We start from the raw sequence: 14,362 nt of genomic DNA, 5'->3' as shown, positions 1-14,362 counted from the left end.
ACCATGCACAATGCCAAGCGGTGGCTGGAGTGGTGTAAAGCTCCTCACCGTTGGTCTCTGGGGCAGTGGAAACGTGTTCTCGGTAGTGATTAATCACGCTACACCATCTGGCAGTCCGACGGACGAATCTGGGTTTGGCGGATGCCGGGGGAATGCTACCTACCCCAATGCATAGTGCCAACTGTAAAGTTTGGTGGAAGAGGAATAATGGTATGGGGCTGTCTTTCATGGCTTGGGCTACAGTAGGCTTCTTAGTTCCACTGAAGGGAAATCTTAACTCTACAGCATACAATGACATTCTAGATGATTCTGTGGCAAGAGTTTGAGGAAAACCCTTTCCTGTTTCTGCATGACAATGCTCCCTTGCACAAAGCGAGATCCAATCAGAAATCGTTTGTTATGATCGGTGTGGAAGAACTTGACTGGCCTGCACAGAGCCCTGATCTCAACCCCATCGAACACCTTTGGAATGAATTGGAATGCAAACTGCGAGCCAGGCCTAATCGCCTAACATCAGTGCCCGACCTCACTAATGCTCTTGTGGCTGAATGGAAGCAAGTCCCTGCAGCAATGTTCCAACATCTAGTGGAAACTATTCCCAGAATAGTGGAGGTTGTTATAGAAGCTTAGGGGGACCAACTCCATATTAATGACCATGATTTTGGAATGAGAGGTTTGACTATCAGGTGTCCACATACTTTTGGTCTTGTAGTGTATGTTGGAGGAAGTTAGCAAAAGAAAATAAATAATTGGTGTCATTTTAGGCCTTGTGCGAAAAGTTTATCACCATGATGTATGGGAGAGGCACTTCATGAAGGATAAGTTCCATGCATTTAAATGGTAACTTAAGGCCACTTGATTGGCGCCAGGGCGTGTCTCCAAGGCCATGCTGTGGGATGGTTGAATGCTGGTGTGGCTGGGAGTCGTCTTGCAGTTCCGCTCCCTACACAGATTACAGACTTGTCGTATGCTAGTCCCCGTCTACTTCACTCCAGACTGAAAGAAGATCACAAGTCGCTCTTCCATAGATGGGGGAAATAATTGGGAAATTATTCGGCAGCCTTCATATCTTAACATCCCATTTAATGTTTGAACGGGGATTTCTGAATATTTTAGTTCATAAATAATGCATCAATTTAATGGAGCAAGAAAACAAATAACTAACAGCTGCCTGAGTCCTTTGGGCCGAAATGAACTTATTACGCAGGCAGCTCTATCGCGCCAAAACACACAATTCAATCTGTTTTGCAACAGCTCTACTCACTGCCTTGGATGCACATCACAGAGCAGAATAATATTGCTTTTATTGGAATGTTTTAGATGAGTATACTGAAAAACAGCAGAACATGCTCTATCTTCTGATACAGTGATATCCCAAAGCATACCCTGACCTTGTGTTAATCCACAGTTCATATCCTATTATATGACTAAAAGGCACAGGGAGGGATATTCAGTACAGATAACAAAAGATGAAACCTCCACTAGATTAGTTATTGTCGAAATGGGACCTGTGACTGGCTGCCAAAAATGTTACAAGTTTAATCATCTCTGAACCTGAAACTGACCTGGATTTGTTGCATTGCGTCGGTGGGGATCGAGGAGAGTTGCGTGAGAGATGCCTACCCTCTCTGGTCACAATATTTATTTGAGAGATCAATCTGTTTGCCACCTGAATCTCCCAAATCCATTGACCCACTGCAGATGCTGTCAGGCCTCTGTGCTTGAGTCCCATTGCTCTTCATCGCCCCATACTGGGATTTAGAGAGGGGAGACGAGTGAAGGGACTGAGCCGAGTGTTTTAAGGCCATGTGGAACCAGGTCTGAATTGGCTTGGCTCAGAGATGAGTGATTCTTCCTTGGGGAAATCCCTGCTCCACTTCACTCCTCCAGGCCCAAGATTGAGTCCAAACCCCAAGGGTTATGGCAGATAATCCTTGTTCTGATTGAAAACGATTCGAGAGGTTAACCCTTTGGGTGGAGATGATCTGACCACCATTCCATTACTGCCTCCTGGACTTGTGTTTGTGTGCGGTCGTAAATGTGTGAGATGTGTGTGCAATTGTGTTTGTTGGTAGTTCCAGTCCCACAGTCATTGGAACAAGGCTACAGTAAGCGTATTTGCTGCTCTACCTCATAGCCAGTACTCAGAGACCATCAGGAAAAAGTACCAACTGTCATATTTGAGTAAAAGTAAATATACCTTAATAGAAATTGACTCAAGAAAAGGTCACCCAGTAAAATTCTAAAAGTAAAATTCTCCTTTCGTAAAAGTCTAAAAGTATTTGGTTTAAAATATACTTACGTATCAAAAGTAAAAGTATAAATAATTTCAAATTCCTTATATTAAGTAAAACAGATGGCACAATGTTCTTGTTTTTTAAATTACGGAAAGCCACGGGCACACTCCAACATTCAGATTGGAAAATTTACAAACTAAGCATGTGTGTTTTAGTAAGTCCTTCAGATCAGAGGCAGTAGGGATGACCAGGGATGTTCGGTTGAATTTGACTATTTTCATGTCCTGCTAAGCATTTCAAATGTAACACATACTTTTGGGTGTCAAGGAAAATGTATGGAGTAAAAAATACAATATTTGATATAAATAGTAAAGTACATATACCCCAAAAAACTACTTAAGTAGTACTTAAAAGTATTTTTACCTAAGTACTTTACACCACTGGAGACCATCCATTCCAGTCTGTCCAAAGTGGCTATCCCTTTTGCTCTTTCCCTCTATGAAAAAGCCCACAGTACAATATCAGCATATACCGAGATCATACACTACAATGTATATTAAACTTTAACTTATTTGATATTCTCTACAAAGCCTTATAGAGTTACTTGTGGAATTAATTTCAATATTTTTGGTGACCGAATTGGATTCTTCTCATATCAGTTTCTTTATAAACACTGTGTATTTCCTTTTGAAAGAAGAAAAAAATTATACCAAGCTTACATTTACCAAGCTCACTCCTCTAGCCTAAACCCGCAAAGACTGTTAGAATCATCAAAATCAAAAAATCTGAAATTAAAATGTCAGAAGCTAATATAAGGGTAGAGAGTCTTAGCGAGTGTTTACATTAGATATGAAGTGAACTCGGAATACCAAATCCACAGACACCTACTGTAATCTATGAAAATGAGCCCACTCTGTTTGTCCTCCTGCTGCATGGTTGGCTGGGAAAATTAGCTCGCTGGAAATGACGGTTGCATGGCAGTTCATTTTTCACAAGTAATTTACTTTGCCCCGTAGAATTGTGGGTAACCTAAGGACATTTCAGGCAGCCTTATTTTTTTATCTGCAACAACATTTTTGATTGCTTAGTCCAAAGGAATTAATACTTTGTCAAATTCAGGCCATGGGATGCTAACATTGTGTATTTTGAAAAGTGCTATTTTAGTGATGAGTTTGTGCTGTGCTTTAAGGGAGGTACAGGAAGTCTCCGGCAGCAGTCTATTTAGCTGATAGCCTGTTGGCTGTTCCACACTAAATAGATTGTAAATGTGGGATATGTGAAGGTAGTAGATGAAGAGTGGAGCTGTAAAACATCACAAATGAGATGATGATGAGTTGACTTTGAGGAAGTCACACAGACAGCTCTATCAAGTCTCCCTTAATGTCCCCCCTTTTCTACGTGATCTCAGGCAAAACATTTATTTAATCAACCTCCTCATTGACTCTTGTTTCCTTTACCATCCTGATCTCATACTTAGACTGTTTACTGATCCAGCCAGGCTTAAAATAGACTGGCTTTGCCCCTGTTGGTCTGAATTCCTCCTGGTTCCTGGTACTGGCCAACTAGATTGAGCTACATGTGTAAAACAAAATGTCCTAATTTATCTTAATGGAAAAATCCACTCCAACTATCTTTTAGTATTTTTTTCATTAGTCCACTGTAAATATAGTCCACAAAATGTTTGCATGTCAGCAGTCAAGTTTAGCAGATGTAGGACTTTCAAGCAGGCTGTGTTTTTGCCGTTTTTGACTGAATTTCTCTTTTAACAGGAGTAATGATATGTTTGGTTGGTAGATTGTTTGGCTGTGATGCTGGCCTTGCCTCAACAAACCTAGCTGAGAGTTGATTAGTCTGGCTCCTGACCCATGCCTCGGCCCTGCCTGGGTTAGTATTGATCAGAATATCAGCTGTCACAGAGCACCAGTCTTTGTATGTTTGACTGACTAACACACCTCTGCAGGTGGACGGGACAGGGGGAGGGTGTGTGTGTGTGTGTGTGTGTGTGTGTGTGTGTGTGTGTGTGTGTGTGTGTGTGTGTGTGTGTGTGTGTGTCTAACCCCTCTTATCATATTTTATGAAGTTGCCTTGCCTTTGTGTTTGTGGAGATTAGGAGTTGTATGTCTGGCAGCGTGTGGCTTTAAGCCACTTGGCTTTCACTTCATGACCACACTATTCTGATGTTCTCCCCATTATCTGAATATGTTGCCCTCTAATACAATTGCTGTAATAGACCTAATGGAGAAGTATTTCTGTCTTTGATCCTGTTTGTGCTGTTTCAAACAGTCAGCTCAGTTTAAAGAATAATGAAATGTTAGTACAACACCCTGCTAAGCAATTAGTATTCCAATCGCAAATTCAAATACTTGCCTATGAAAGCAAATCATTTTCTGTCTGACACACACACACACACACACACACACACACACACACACACACACGCACACACACACACCACTGATGGGCGCTATCTGATATTATGATCCACAGCTGCATCACATGCCAGTCACATTAATGCCACATAAAGAGCATCAGTGATTCCTATCACGTGTGTTTAAAGGTGACAGGCAAAAGTCTCCACAAAACTATAACACTTAATAATAATGCTCATGTAGGCTTCATTAAATTAGCCTCCACACACCAAAAAATATGACTATATTTTAGCTGTCATTTCTACTTTTTGGTGAATGTCATTTTCTGTCCATAGAATTCAAGGATGATGTAATTTGAGGGCAAAAGGAAAATAACAATTGCTCACTGCAAGGAACTCAAGCTACAGGCATGGCTTTTATGAGTAATTTTCTGGATCAGAAATGAAACACTGACATGATCTGGGAAATAAACATGTATGTCGATAATGATTATACTCATATGCAGATAATGCAGCCAGGTCACCTGTGATATAAGTCAGTGTTCAATGTTCATCCATGTCTGATGACATGGAAACCAGACACTAGGGACAACAGTGAGCACTGTTACCTTGAAGTAGGTTTTGGTTTTGCTAGGGCATTGTAGACAGGGTTGGCAGATGGGTGTAAGCATGTTCGAATCCAGCGACAGAAAGATGTTTTTGAGATTTTTGTTTTAAGCCTATCCCAAACCTTAACCCTTACCTTAACCATTTGGAGTTAATGCCTAACCTTAAGATTTCAGAGTTAATGCCTAACCTTAACCCTAACCTAAAAAATATTCAAATAATAAACTTAATCTTTAAACACTTTGAAATTTGATGTTTGGAACAACTTCGTAATTTGAAGTTTGCGAAACATGAAGGAACGTCTAATTATGACATGAGACTGTGAAAGCAAGTAGAGATAATGAGATCCAGTATGATCTAGTTAGTTAGTTAGCTAGCTATAGCTAGACAGTGTATTCCCAATCAATTTGATGAGGCTCCCATTCATACAGCTAAGATTAGTTAAATGTTTTAGTTGATAATACTTGTTGGATGATACAACACATGTACAGTATAATGAATGTTAGCTAGCTAGTTACCTAGCTAATACACTTAGTTTACTTCTTGGGAAACAATATTTCTGCTATCTAGCTAGCCATTTTTGCTGCAGCCAGCAAGCTGTCTAATCAAAATGTGGCTAACTACCACGTTAAAATAATTGAGCTATTACTGGTCAATTGTTACCATATATAGCTAGCTAAACACTTTCGGACAATTGTACTGTGAACACAAGGTTAGCTAGCTACTACGACACTACTATTTAAGTGATCTTTAATTATGTACAGCTCAAAGTGGTAAGAGTATTTGTGATTGAGAAAATGCTTATCAAAGCAGTTTCACCAGGAGAGATCATGATCATGGATGTTCTTGGTTAGCTAAGCCACACTTGGGCTAGCTAATGTTTGCTAGCTAGCTATCCAGCTAGCAAACATTAGCTAGCCCAAGTGTGGCTTAGCTAACCAAGAACATCCATGATCATGATCTCTCCTGGTGAAACTGCTTTGATAAGCATTTTCTCAATCACAAATACTCTTACCACTTTGAGCTGTACATAATTAAAGATCACTTAAATAGTAGTGTCGTTTCAAGTGATTTATTATAGTTAGCTAGAAGGAGAACAGCATCGTGTCTTCTCATTCTGCAGCATAAATCTGACCGACCACCAACTGTCACACTAACGGAAGTTTCCGTCAACAGTTTTTACGTGAGTAAGGTCATAACATTTTTTACAAAATATCACGACAGCTGTGATGGAAACAGGAAGTTTCGGTACAATAATTTGGACATGGTGGAATCTTTTTGTGTCGGTAAAATTAATTATGCGGGAAATGGCAGTGAAAACTAATTTTATGTGCAAATTTTGATATAATAATCCAAGTTTATTTTGATATGATGGCTAACGCGGTGATGGTGTGTTCTCCCACTATGACTTGAGAAACAATGTGGTGAAAGTGAACTGTGATCTCGATGCTCTTTTCCAACAAATATCGAGGGTCTTCTGGTGACATGATGATCGAAGCTTCACAGCCTTTTGACAAATACAAATATTCTTGCTCTTATCCATAATAATCTCATTATGTAGACTTGCCTACCCGCACAGCCTGACCTCATTATATCTGTGAGCTGTTGTCTAGAGCTCACTAGCCAAGGCCAGGGTAGGCACATTTGCTGTTTAACTTTCAAATAGAGTTGAAAATGGAATCTTATTGAACTTTAGATTTTTATTCGGGAACAGGAAAACTTAAGTACATTTTGTGTGCACTACATCGCCATGCACTGATTTTTATCCACTAAAAGTACATTTGGTGGACACACACCACTGGTGGGAAAATATAGAGTATTCACATGAAAATCTGTCGCCAATTGGATCAAAACCTAGCTCGTTTTGTGAAAAATGAAAACTACTTTGAAATTGCTGGATCAAATGTAAAATAGAGTTCTGATTTTGTTTCACATACTAGAAATGTGTGAAATTGTGCACTAAAATCTGACAATTTAACATGTTCCAAGAATTCCAATAGAGCAAATTGACAGGTAGCCATACCTATTTTAGTGTTATATCAAGGATACAAAATCTACCCTGACAAATATTATTGCAGATCATTTTATGATGTATTTAGCTATTGTATTGTTGTAGAAAGGTTTGGAAAAACAGGGACATCTTTGCCTGTCACCTTTTAATGTTAATGGGTTCTGACAAATAATCATGATTTAATCATCTTTTCTAGGAAAGGTATTTTATTCCTGTTGAGATAGATGAGAGCGATTAGATCAGTGACCTTTATCTCGCTGATGGAAGATGTGAAACTCCATATTACTTTACTTTATTTAGACAAGTATTATATTAACTAGACTGCTCTCACATGTAGTGGCCTCCAGTTCTCAGTGTAATAAATATGTACAAATAGGGATTTGTAAAAAAAAAAAAAAAAAAAGGCACTGACTGCGTAAACATTTCAATGGTGGTTTTGACTAAATTCAACTTCCAGGCAGCCCCTGGTCGGCCTTCAAAATCTATCACTAGGTCTCCTCCCACGCCTTGAAGTCTCACGTGTCTCTGTTTTGTCCCCTATCTAAGCCTTTATGTTCGCTGGGAGGAACAGACAAGCTGTCTGGCCTATGGATTGAGTCGAAAAAAGCTTAAGGCAGAGCGGAGAGAGCTCCAGGGCCATGTTGCACAGCTGGAAGAAACCCAAAAGGAGATTAGTGCTTCCTTAGTCCACACAATCAACGGGCCTGATTAAGAAACAATGTTACAGGCACTTCTCCATTTAGACACACACACACACACAATGACGGAGACAAATGGGCCTGGTCAAAAGTACTGCACTACATAGGGAATAGGGTGCCATTTGGGATATAGACTCAGTCAGCCCAGACTCGGCCAGGACAGAATCACTCCATCTAAATAAGCTTGTATGTTTTCACGCAAAGAGAAACACACAGATGACTATATGTATTACATCACATTAAACATATATTGCAAATGTATATTCTGTACTGGACAGATTGACATACATTTAGGTTATATCGGTTATATAACACACGCATACACAAGATTAAAGACTTACTTTGACTCCTTGTACTCCTTGTACCCACCCGCAATGCACATACAGTGCCGACGTTCAGGTCCTGAACCTCCCCTAGGTTCTTACTGTGGAATGCAGTGTTTGGTTTTCGCCAGGCATAATGGGATACATCCAAAACGTTGACTGAAGTTTGCCAAAAAAGCACCAGGAAGCACCTGGATGATCATCAAGACTCTTGGAAGAATGTTGTATGGACAGATGAGTCAAAAGTATAACTTTTTGGAAGACATGGGTACCATTATTCCTGACAAAAACGAAACAATGTATTCCACAGTAAGAACCTTATACCAATTGTCAAGCATGGTGGTGGTGGTAGTGTGATGGTTTGAGGATGCTTTGCTGCCTCAGGACCTGGACGACTTGCCGTAATAGAGGGAACCATGACTTCTGCTCTGTATCAGAGAATTCTCAAATCAAATCAAATTAAACTTTATTTGTCACATGCGGCGAATACAAGTGTAGACCTTACTATGAAATGTTAACTTACAAGCCCTTAACCAATATTGCAGTTCAAGAAGAGCTAAGAAAATATTTACCAAATAAAGTTACAAAAAATATTATAATAACAATAATAAGAAAAATAACACAATAACATAGCAATAACGAGGCTATATACAGGTGGTACAGCTACTGAGTCAGTGTGAGGGAGTACAGGCTAGTTGAGGTCATTTGTACATGTAGGTAGATGTGAAGTGACTATGCATAGATAGTAAACAGCGAGTAGCAGCAGTGTACAAAACAAATGGAGGGGGGTCAATGTAAGAGTCCGGTGGCCATTTGATTAATTGTTCAGCAGTCTTATGGTTTGAGAGTAGATGCTGTTAAGGAGCCTTTTGTACTTGGCGCTCTGGTACCACTTGCCGTGCGGTAGCAGAGAAAACAGTCTATGACTTGGGTGACTAGAGTCTCTGACACGTTTATGGGCTTTACTCTGACACCGCCTAGTATATAGGTCCTGGATGGCAGGAAGCTTGGCCCCAGTGATATACATTTGGTAAATCTGACAATAATTCTATCCTGATTCCTGCTTAAAAGCAAAAACTAAAGCAGGAAATACCAGTGAGTCAGCGACGCAGATGCTACACTACAGGACTGTTTTACAAGCACAGACTGGAATATATTCCGGGATTCATCCAATGGCATTGAGGAGTATAACACCTCAGTCATCGGCTTCATCAATAAGTTGTCATGTCTTTACTATTTGTGATGACATACTATTTTCACATCGATTACCTAACGTTCAATTATTTGATTAAATTAATTTGGCAATAACTAACTCATTAGGAATGCGGGGCACCACTGAATCATTAGTTTATAGAGAGGGCTATGTCCCGAATCCACTCTTAAAGATCTGAAGATCTTTTATATCAATAGCAGTCAATCATGAATTATTCTTTACCTTCTATCAGTCTCATCTGAAAGTCGTAAAATTCTTGGTTATTTGCTCGAACCCTAATATAAATTATGAATCAGCGATGTACAAATTGGCTTAATTATTGATTTACTAACTAATCAATCAAATCACAGACATACATGAAAATACACAGTAGATATTGTACATTGGGTTGCTACATGATACAAAGAAAACGTCCCTAGCGGACGAAACCGATATGACGGCTTGGTAGACAAAAGAAAAGGGGTGTGCAGTTCAAGAGCGGGAAACTCATAGAGGAATACGAACCTCATAGAAACTGCTAACACTTTACATGAACTCATTCGAAATCGCAATTTATATTTATGCACGTATGTCATTGTTGTTTTCTCTGTTGGAATCCAGTACGTCTGCTGGAGACAAAAGTCTCTGGTTGCGTTTCCCCGAAGATCAAAGTATTTTGTGGATGTTAGAATGGGTACTTCAGAGTACTGTGTTTCGGCAGTTGACTATGTTCTTGTCCCACATTTACGGAATTTCTAACTTCAGACTAGTAATTTGTGTCGTCTGGAATTTCTCACTTATTCAGTAGTGAATCGATAGTCTCAAAGTTGAACCATATCCAGCCAATGGTCCACGTGGGATGGTTTTCTAGTCTTATAGTTTCTACAGGTCTTAACCATTTGAGACATCGGCCTTACCATGTGTCTCTTTGGCACCTTGTAGTTTTAACCAGAGTCCCCCGGCATGTTTTGGTCTTAGAAATTCCACCATTTGCATCCTTAGCTTACACCGGTGTTTGCGTGGTCTGGTGTGAATATCAGCAGGGGTGGGTTTTATACGTTTCAGTAGAAAATGGCTGTTCCATGAAGCCAAATGTGATGTCTGGGCTCACGGGGGTGTGGCCACTGACTAGTTAATCTTCATATGAAAATCAATACTCTTGTTTAGAAGGTTAATATCACATTACATCTTTTCACAAATAGTTTCATGTTTATTCACATACATTTCACAATATTTAGATGTAACCCTGACAGCTGGGAAATATACACTTTAAGAGGTACAGTTATGTGTGTTTCCTGTCCTTCATGAGATCACCAAATGAAACACACTCGTCATAACTGTCCCTTAAGTGTCCAGGGACCATTCATCACTAAGTATTGAACGCTGAGCTGTAGTCAATGAACAGCATTCTCACATAGGTGTACCTTTTTTCCAGGTGGGATAGGGCAGTGTGGAATGTGTTTGAGATTGTGACATCTGTGGATTTGTTGGGGCGATATGCGAATTGGAGTGGGTCTAGGGTTTCTGGGATGATCGTGTTGATATGAGCCATGACCAACCTTTCAAAGCACTTCATGGCATGAGTGCTACAGGAGAATATCAGGCCATCCATCTTTGCGCTGAAGCGCAGCTGGGTCATGCAGCAAGACAATCATCCAAAACACACAGTCAAGTCAACATGAAAATGGCTAAAAAGAAACACATTTGATGTTTTGGAATGGCCTAGTGAAAATCCAAACTTAATCCCAATTGAGATGTTGTGGCATGACTTTAAATGAGCAGTTCATGCTTGAACACCCACAAATCTCTGTTTGGCATGGAAGAGTGGGCCAAAATTCCTCCACAGCGATTTGAGACTGATCAACAACTACAGGAAGTGTTTTGTTGGACTCATTGCAGTTTAAGATGGCACAACCAGTTATTGAGTGTAAGGGGGCAATTGGTTTTTCTCACAGGGACATTGGGTGTTACATAACTTTGTTTATGAAATAAGTATGTCATTGTTCACTTAGGTTACCTTTATCAAATATTAGGTTTTGGTTGAAGATCTGATAACATTCAGTATCAAAAATATGCAAAAGTAGAGAGAATTAGAAAGGTGCAAATATTGTTTCACAGCACTGTACATGCTTATTAAATCATTCCAGGAAGTCTGATGACAAGATCTCCATGGTCAGGAAATGTTAGAGCATTCTTTACCTACACTGGGTCACCCCATCCTAGGGAGTTTGTATGAGGGCCTCGTACTGCCACCCTGCCTGGTCCTCCTACCCTTACAGGCGTGTAATGAGGGCTCCTGCACTGCTGTTGACTGGGTAGATAGACGGGATGATATCACACAGCAGATTAAATGATCAGTGGTTCCCCAGCAAGCAGCTAGTGCTGATGGGAATAAGATGTGCCTGCTGATTCTCAGTTTGCAGGCAGGGAGGTAAACATCACTTCTCCGATGTCTTTCAGCATACCTCATTAGAACACACACACGCACACGCACGCACACACACACACACACACACACACACAGAGACCAGCCAAACAGTGGTAATAACATGTTGATCTTCTTTCAAATTGAACTTTCACCAACCAGGCAGCTTTAGATGCTGAGCGCAGAGCAGTGCAACTTCCATAGACAAACATTGGCATTAGAATGAACCGTAACGAAGAGTGACTTTTAACTTGGCACCATCATAGGATTACACCTTTCCTAAAAGTCAGTACGTCAAATGTCTGCCCTTCTAAAGCTTCCCCGGTCAACTGTAAGTGCAGTTATTGTGAAGTGGAAACGTCTAAGAGCAACAACGGCTCAGCCGAGAAGTGGAACTACCGAGTTCTAAACTGCCTCTGGAAGTAACGTCAGCACACAGACTGTTCATCGGGAGCTTTATGAAATGGGTTTCCATGGCTGAGCAGCCTGCACACACACCTAAGATCACCATGCGCAATGCCAAACGTCGTCCAACATCAGTGCCCAACCTCACTAATGCTCTTGTGGCAAGTCCCCGCAGCAATTTTCCAACATCTAGTGGAAAGCCTTCCCAGACGAGTCGAGGCTGTTACAGCAGCGCAGGGGGAACCAACTCCATATTAATGCCCATGATTTTGGAATGAGATGTTCGACAAGCAGGTGTCCACATACTTTTCGTCATGTAGTGTACGTCAGGCTTCTATCATTATCTGAGGTTCTCAGGTGATCTTAGATAGACCCACCTCCCCTGCAGCAGATACATCATGGGTCAATAATACTCAAACAGAAACGTGGAGATTCTGTTGATATCAACTCAAGTAGCCTGTGTTTGTACAGTATGTGTGTATGTCAACTGACCTGTGTGTGTTACAGTCACTGTGTGTCTGTGTGTTCCAGAGCCACAGTGAGGAAGGGGATGTCATTCAGTACAGCGAGGCCCAGTGACTCAGCCTTATGGGACATCGCCCTGGAGTCTGGCAGAGGGGGCGCAAACACCATCTCTGCCGTGTGTCAGAGGAAAACCACCACCACCGGGAAAAGGTGTGTTCAAGAATGAGAGGTTCCTAACCAACCTCTATTGAATTCAAATGAATGAAGCTACAAATGGGTCTGAACATCTTATTCGTTACAAAACTGCATGATTGACAAATTTCTAAAAGCCCTACATTTTCCGCTTTCTTAAATGGCCTTCCTCCTGTCCTGTTACCACTGACTGATATAAGTAGTGGACGATTGTTGATGCACAGCACGTGTCGAAGACGAGGGTAGAATAAACAAACAGGTTTGTTATAGATTTCTGAATTCTCCTTGTTAAAACATCAGGATTTATTTTAACCTTTATTTAACTAGGCAAGTCAGTTAAGAATAAATTATTATTAACAATGACAGCCTAGGAACAGTGGGTTAACTGCTTTGTTCAGGGGTAGAACGATAGATTTTTATCTGTCAGCTTGGGGATTCGATCCACCAACCTTCGGTTACTGGCTCAACGCTCTAACCACTAGGCTACCTGCCACCAAATCCATTAAAATAGGAAGAAGGAAGAAATTGCAAATCTAGAATTTTGATTGAGGAATAAAACTATTGAATTTCATCAGTTGCCTTGTTGGTGTGGTCATGGCATTTTTGCGACAGACCTTCATACAATAACAGGCTACAGTGCCTTGCGAAAGTATATATACCAACACATCTTGACCACCAAAGTCAATTTGATGTCACAAAGCTGTCCAGTACTTTAAAAATATCCTCTCATGTTGTCCTCCTTAATTGACCCCCCATAAACGTAAAGGACATATACCAGGAGCTGTGCCAGGCCCGCCACATCTATTGACTCATCCAACTGTAACACATATCATTCACTGGCATGTACGTGAAGCAGTAATTGTTTCAAAACATATCCTGCCAAGTCACTGATGCGTCGTGAAACAGTGTTGTTTGATGAAGTAATTGTCTGTATAGTTTTGAAAGTAAAGGGGCTGAATAATTTTGCACGCCCAATTTTTGAGTTTTTGATTTGTTAAAAAAGTTTGAAATATCCAATAAATGTCGTTCCACTTCATGATTGTGTCCCACTTGTTGTTGATTCTTCACAAAAAAATACAGTTTTATATCTTTATGTTTGAAGCCTGAAATGTGGCAAAAGGTCACAAAGTTCAAGGGGGCCGAATACTTTCGCAAGGCACTGTATGTTACATTGTGATGAATCACTCTCATTGTAAATAGACTGAAGGGACTATTTAAATTCCTCATTAGGGAACTATTTTAACAGATACAGTATATGTGACATAGTTATTTGCTTTAGGCAGTAATTCCCCTGATTTACATTAGATATATTATGAGACCCGGTGATTTCCCTGGTCAGGTGAGGTCATGTGGTCAGGAAGAAACTCTGGGCCCTAGTTATAATGTTATGCAATGTGCACCGGTTTCCCGGACAGAGATCAAGCCTAGTGCTGACTAAAA

General features: G+C 40.4%; 1 protein-coding gene across 1 annotated transcript in view; it reads left to right on the top strand.

The window, feature by feature from the left end:
- si:dkey-1d7.3 (transmembrane protein 132D) overlaps positions 1-14,362 on the top strand; it is a 50,289-nt gene that overhangs the window by 16,998 nt on the left and 18,929 nt on the right. The window contains exon 3 of the mRNA XM_021590817.3: positions 12,797-12,940. Within this exon, the coding sequence (XP_021446492.3) occupies positions 12,797-12,940 (144 nt within the window). The remainder of the gene's footprint in view (positions 1-12,796; positions 12,941-14,362) is intronic.

Source organism: Oncorhynchus mykiss, chromosome 29, assembly GCF_057628025.1.
Source record: "Oncorhynchus mykiss isolate SJ-2025 chromosome 29, ASM5762802v1, whole genome shotgun sequence".
NCBI classification, from domain to species: Eukaryota; Metazoa; Chordata; class Actinopteri; order Salmoniformes; family Salmonidae; genus Oncorhynchus; species Oncorhynchus mykiss.
This window is presented reverse-complemented; position numbering and strand designations above follow the sequence as displayed.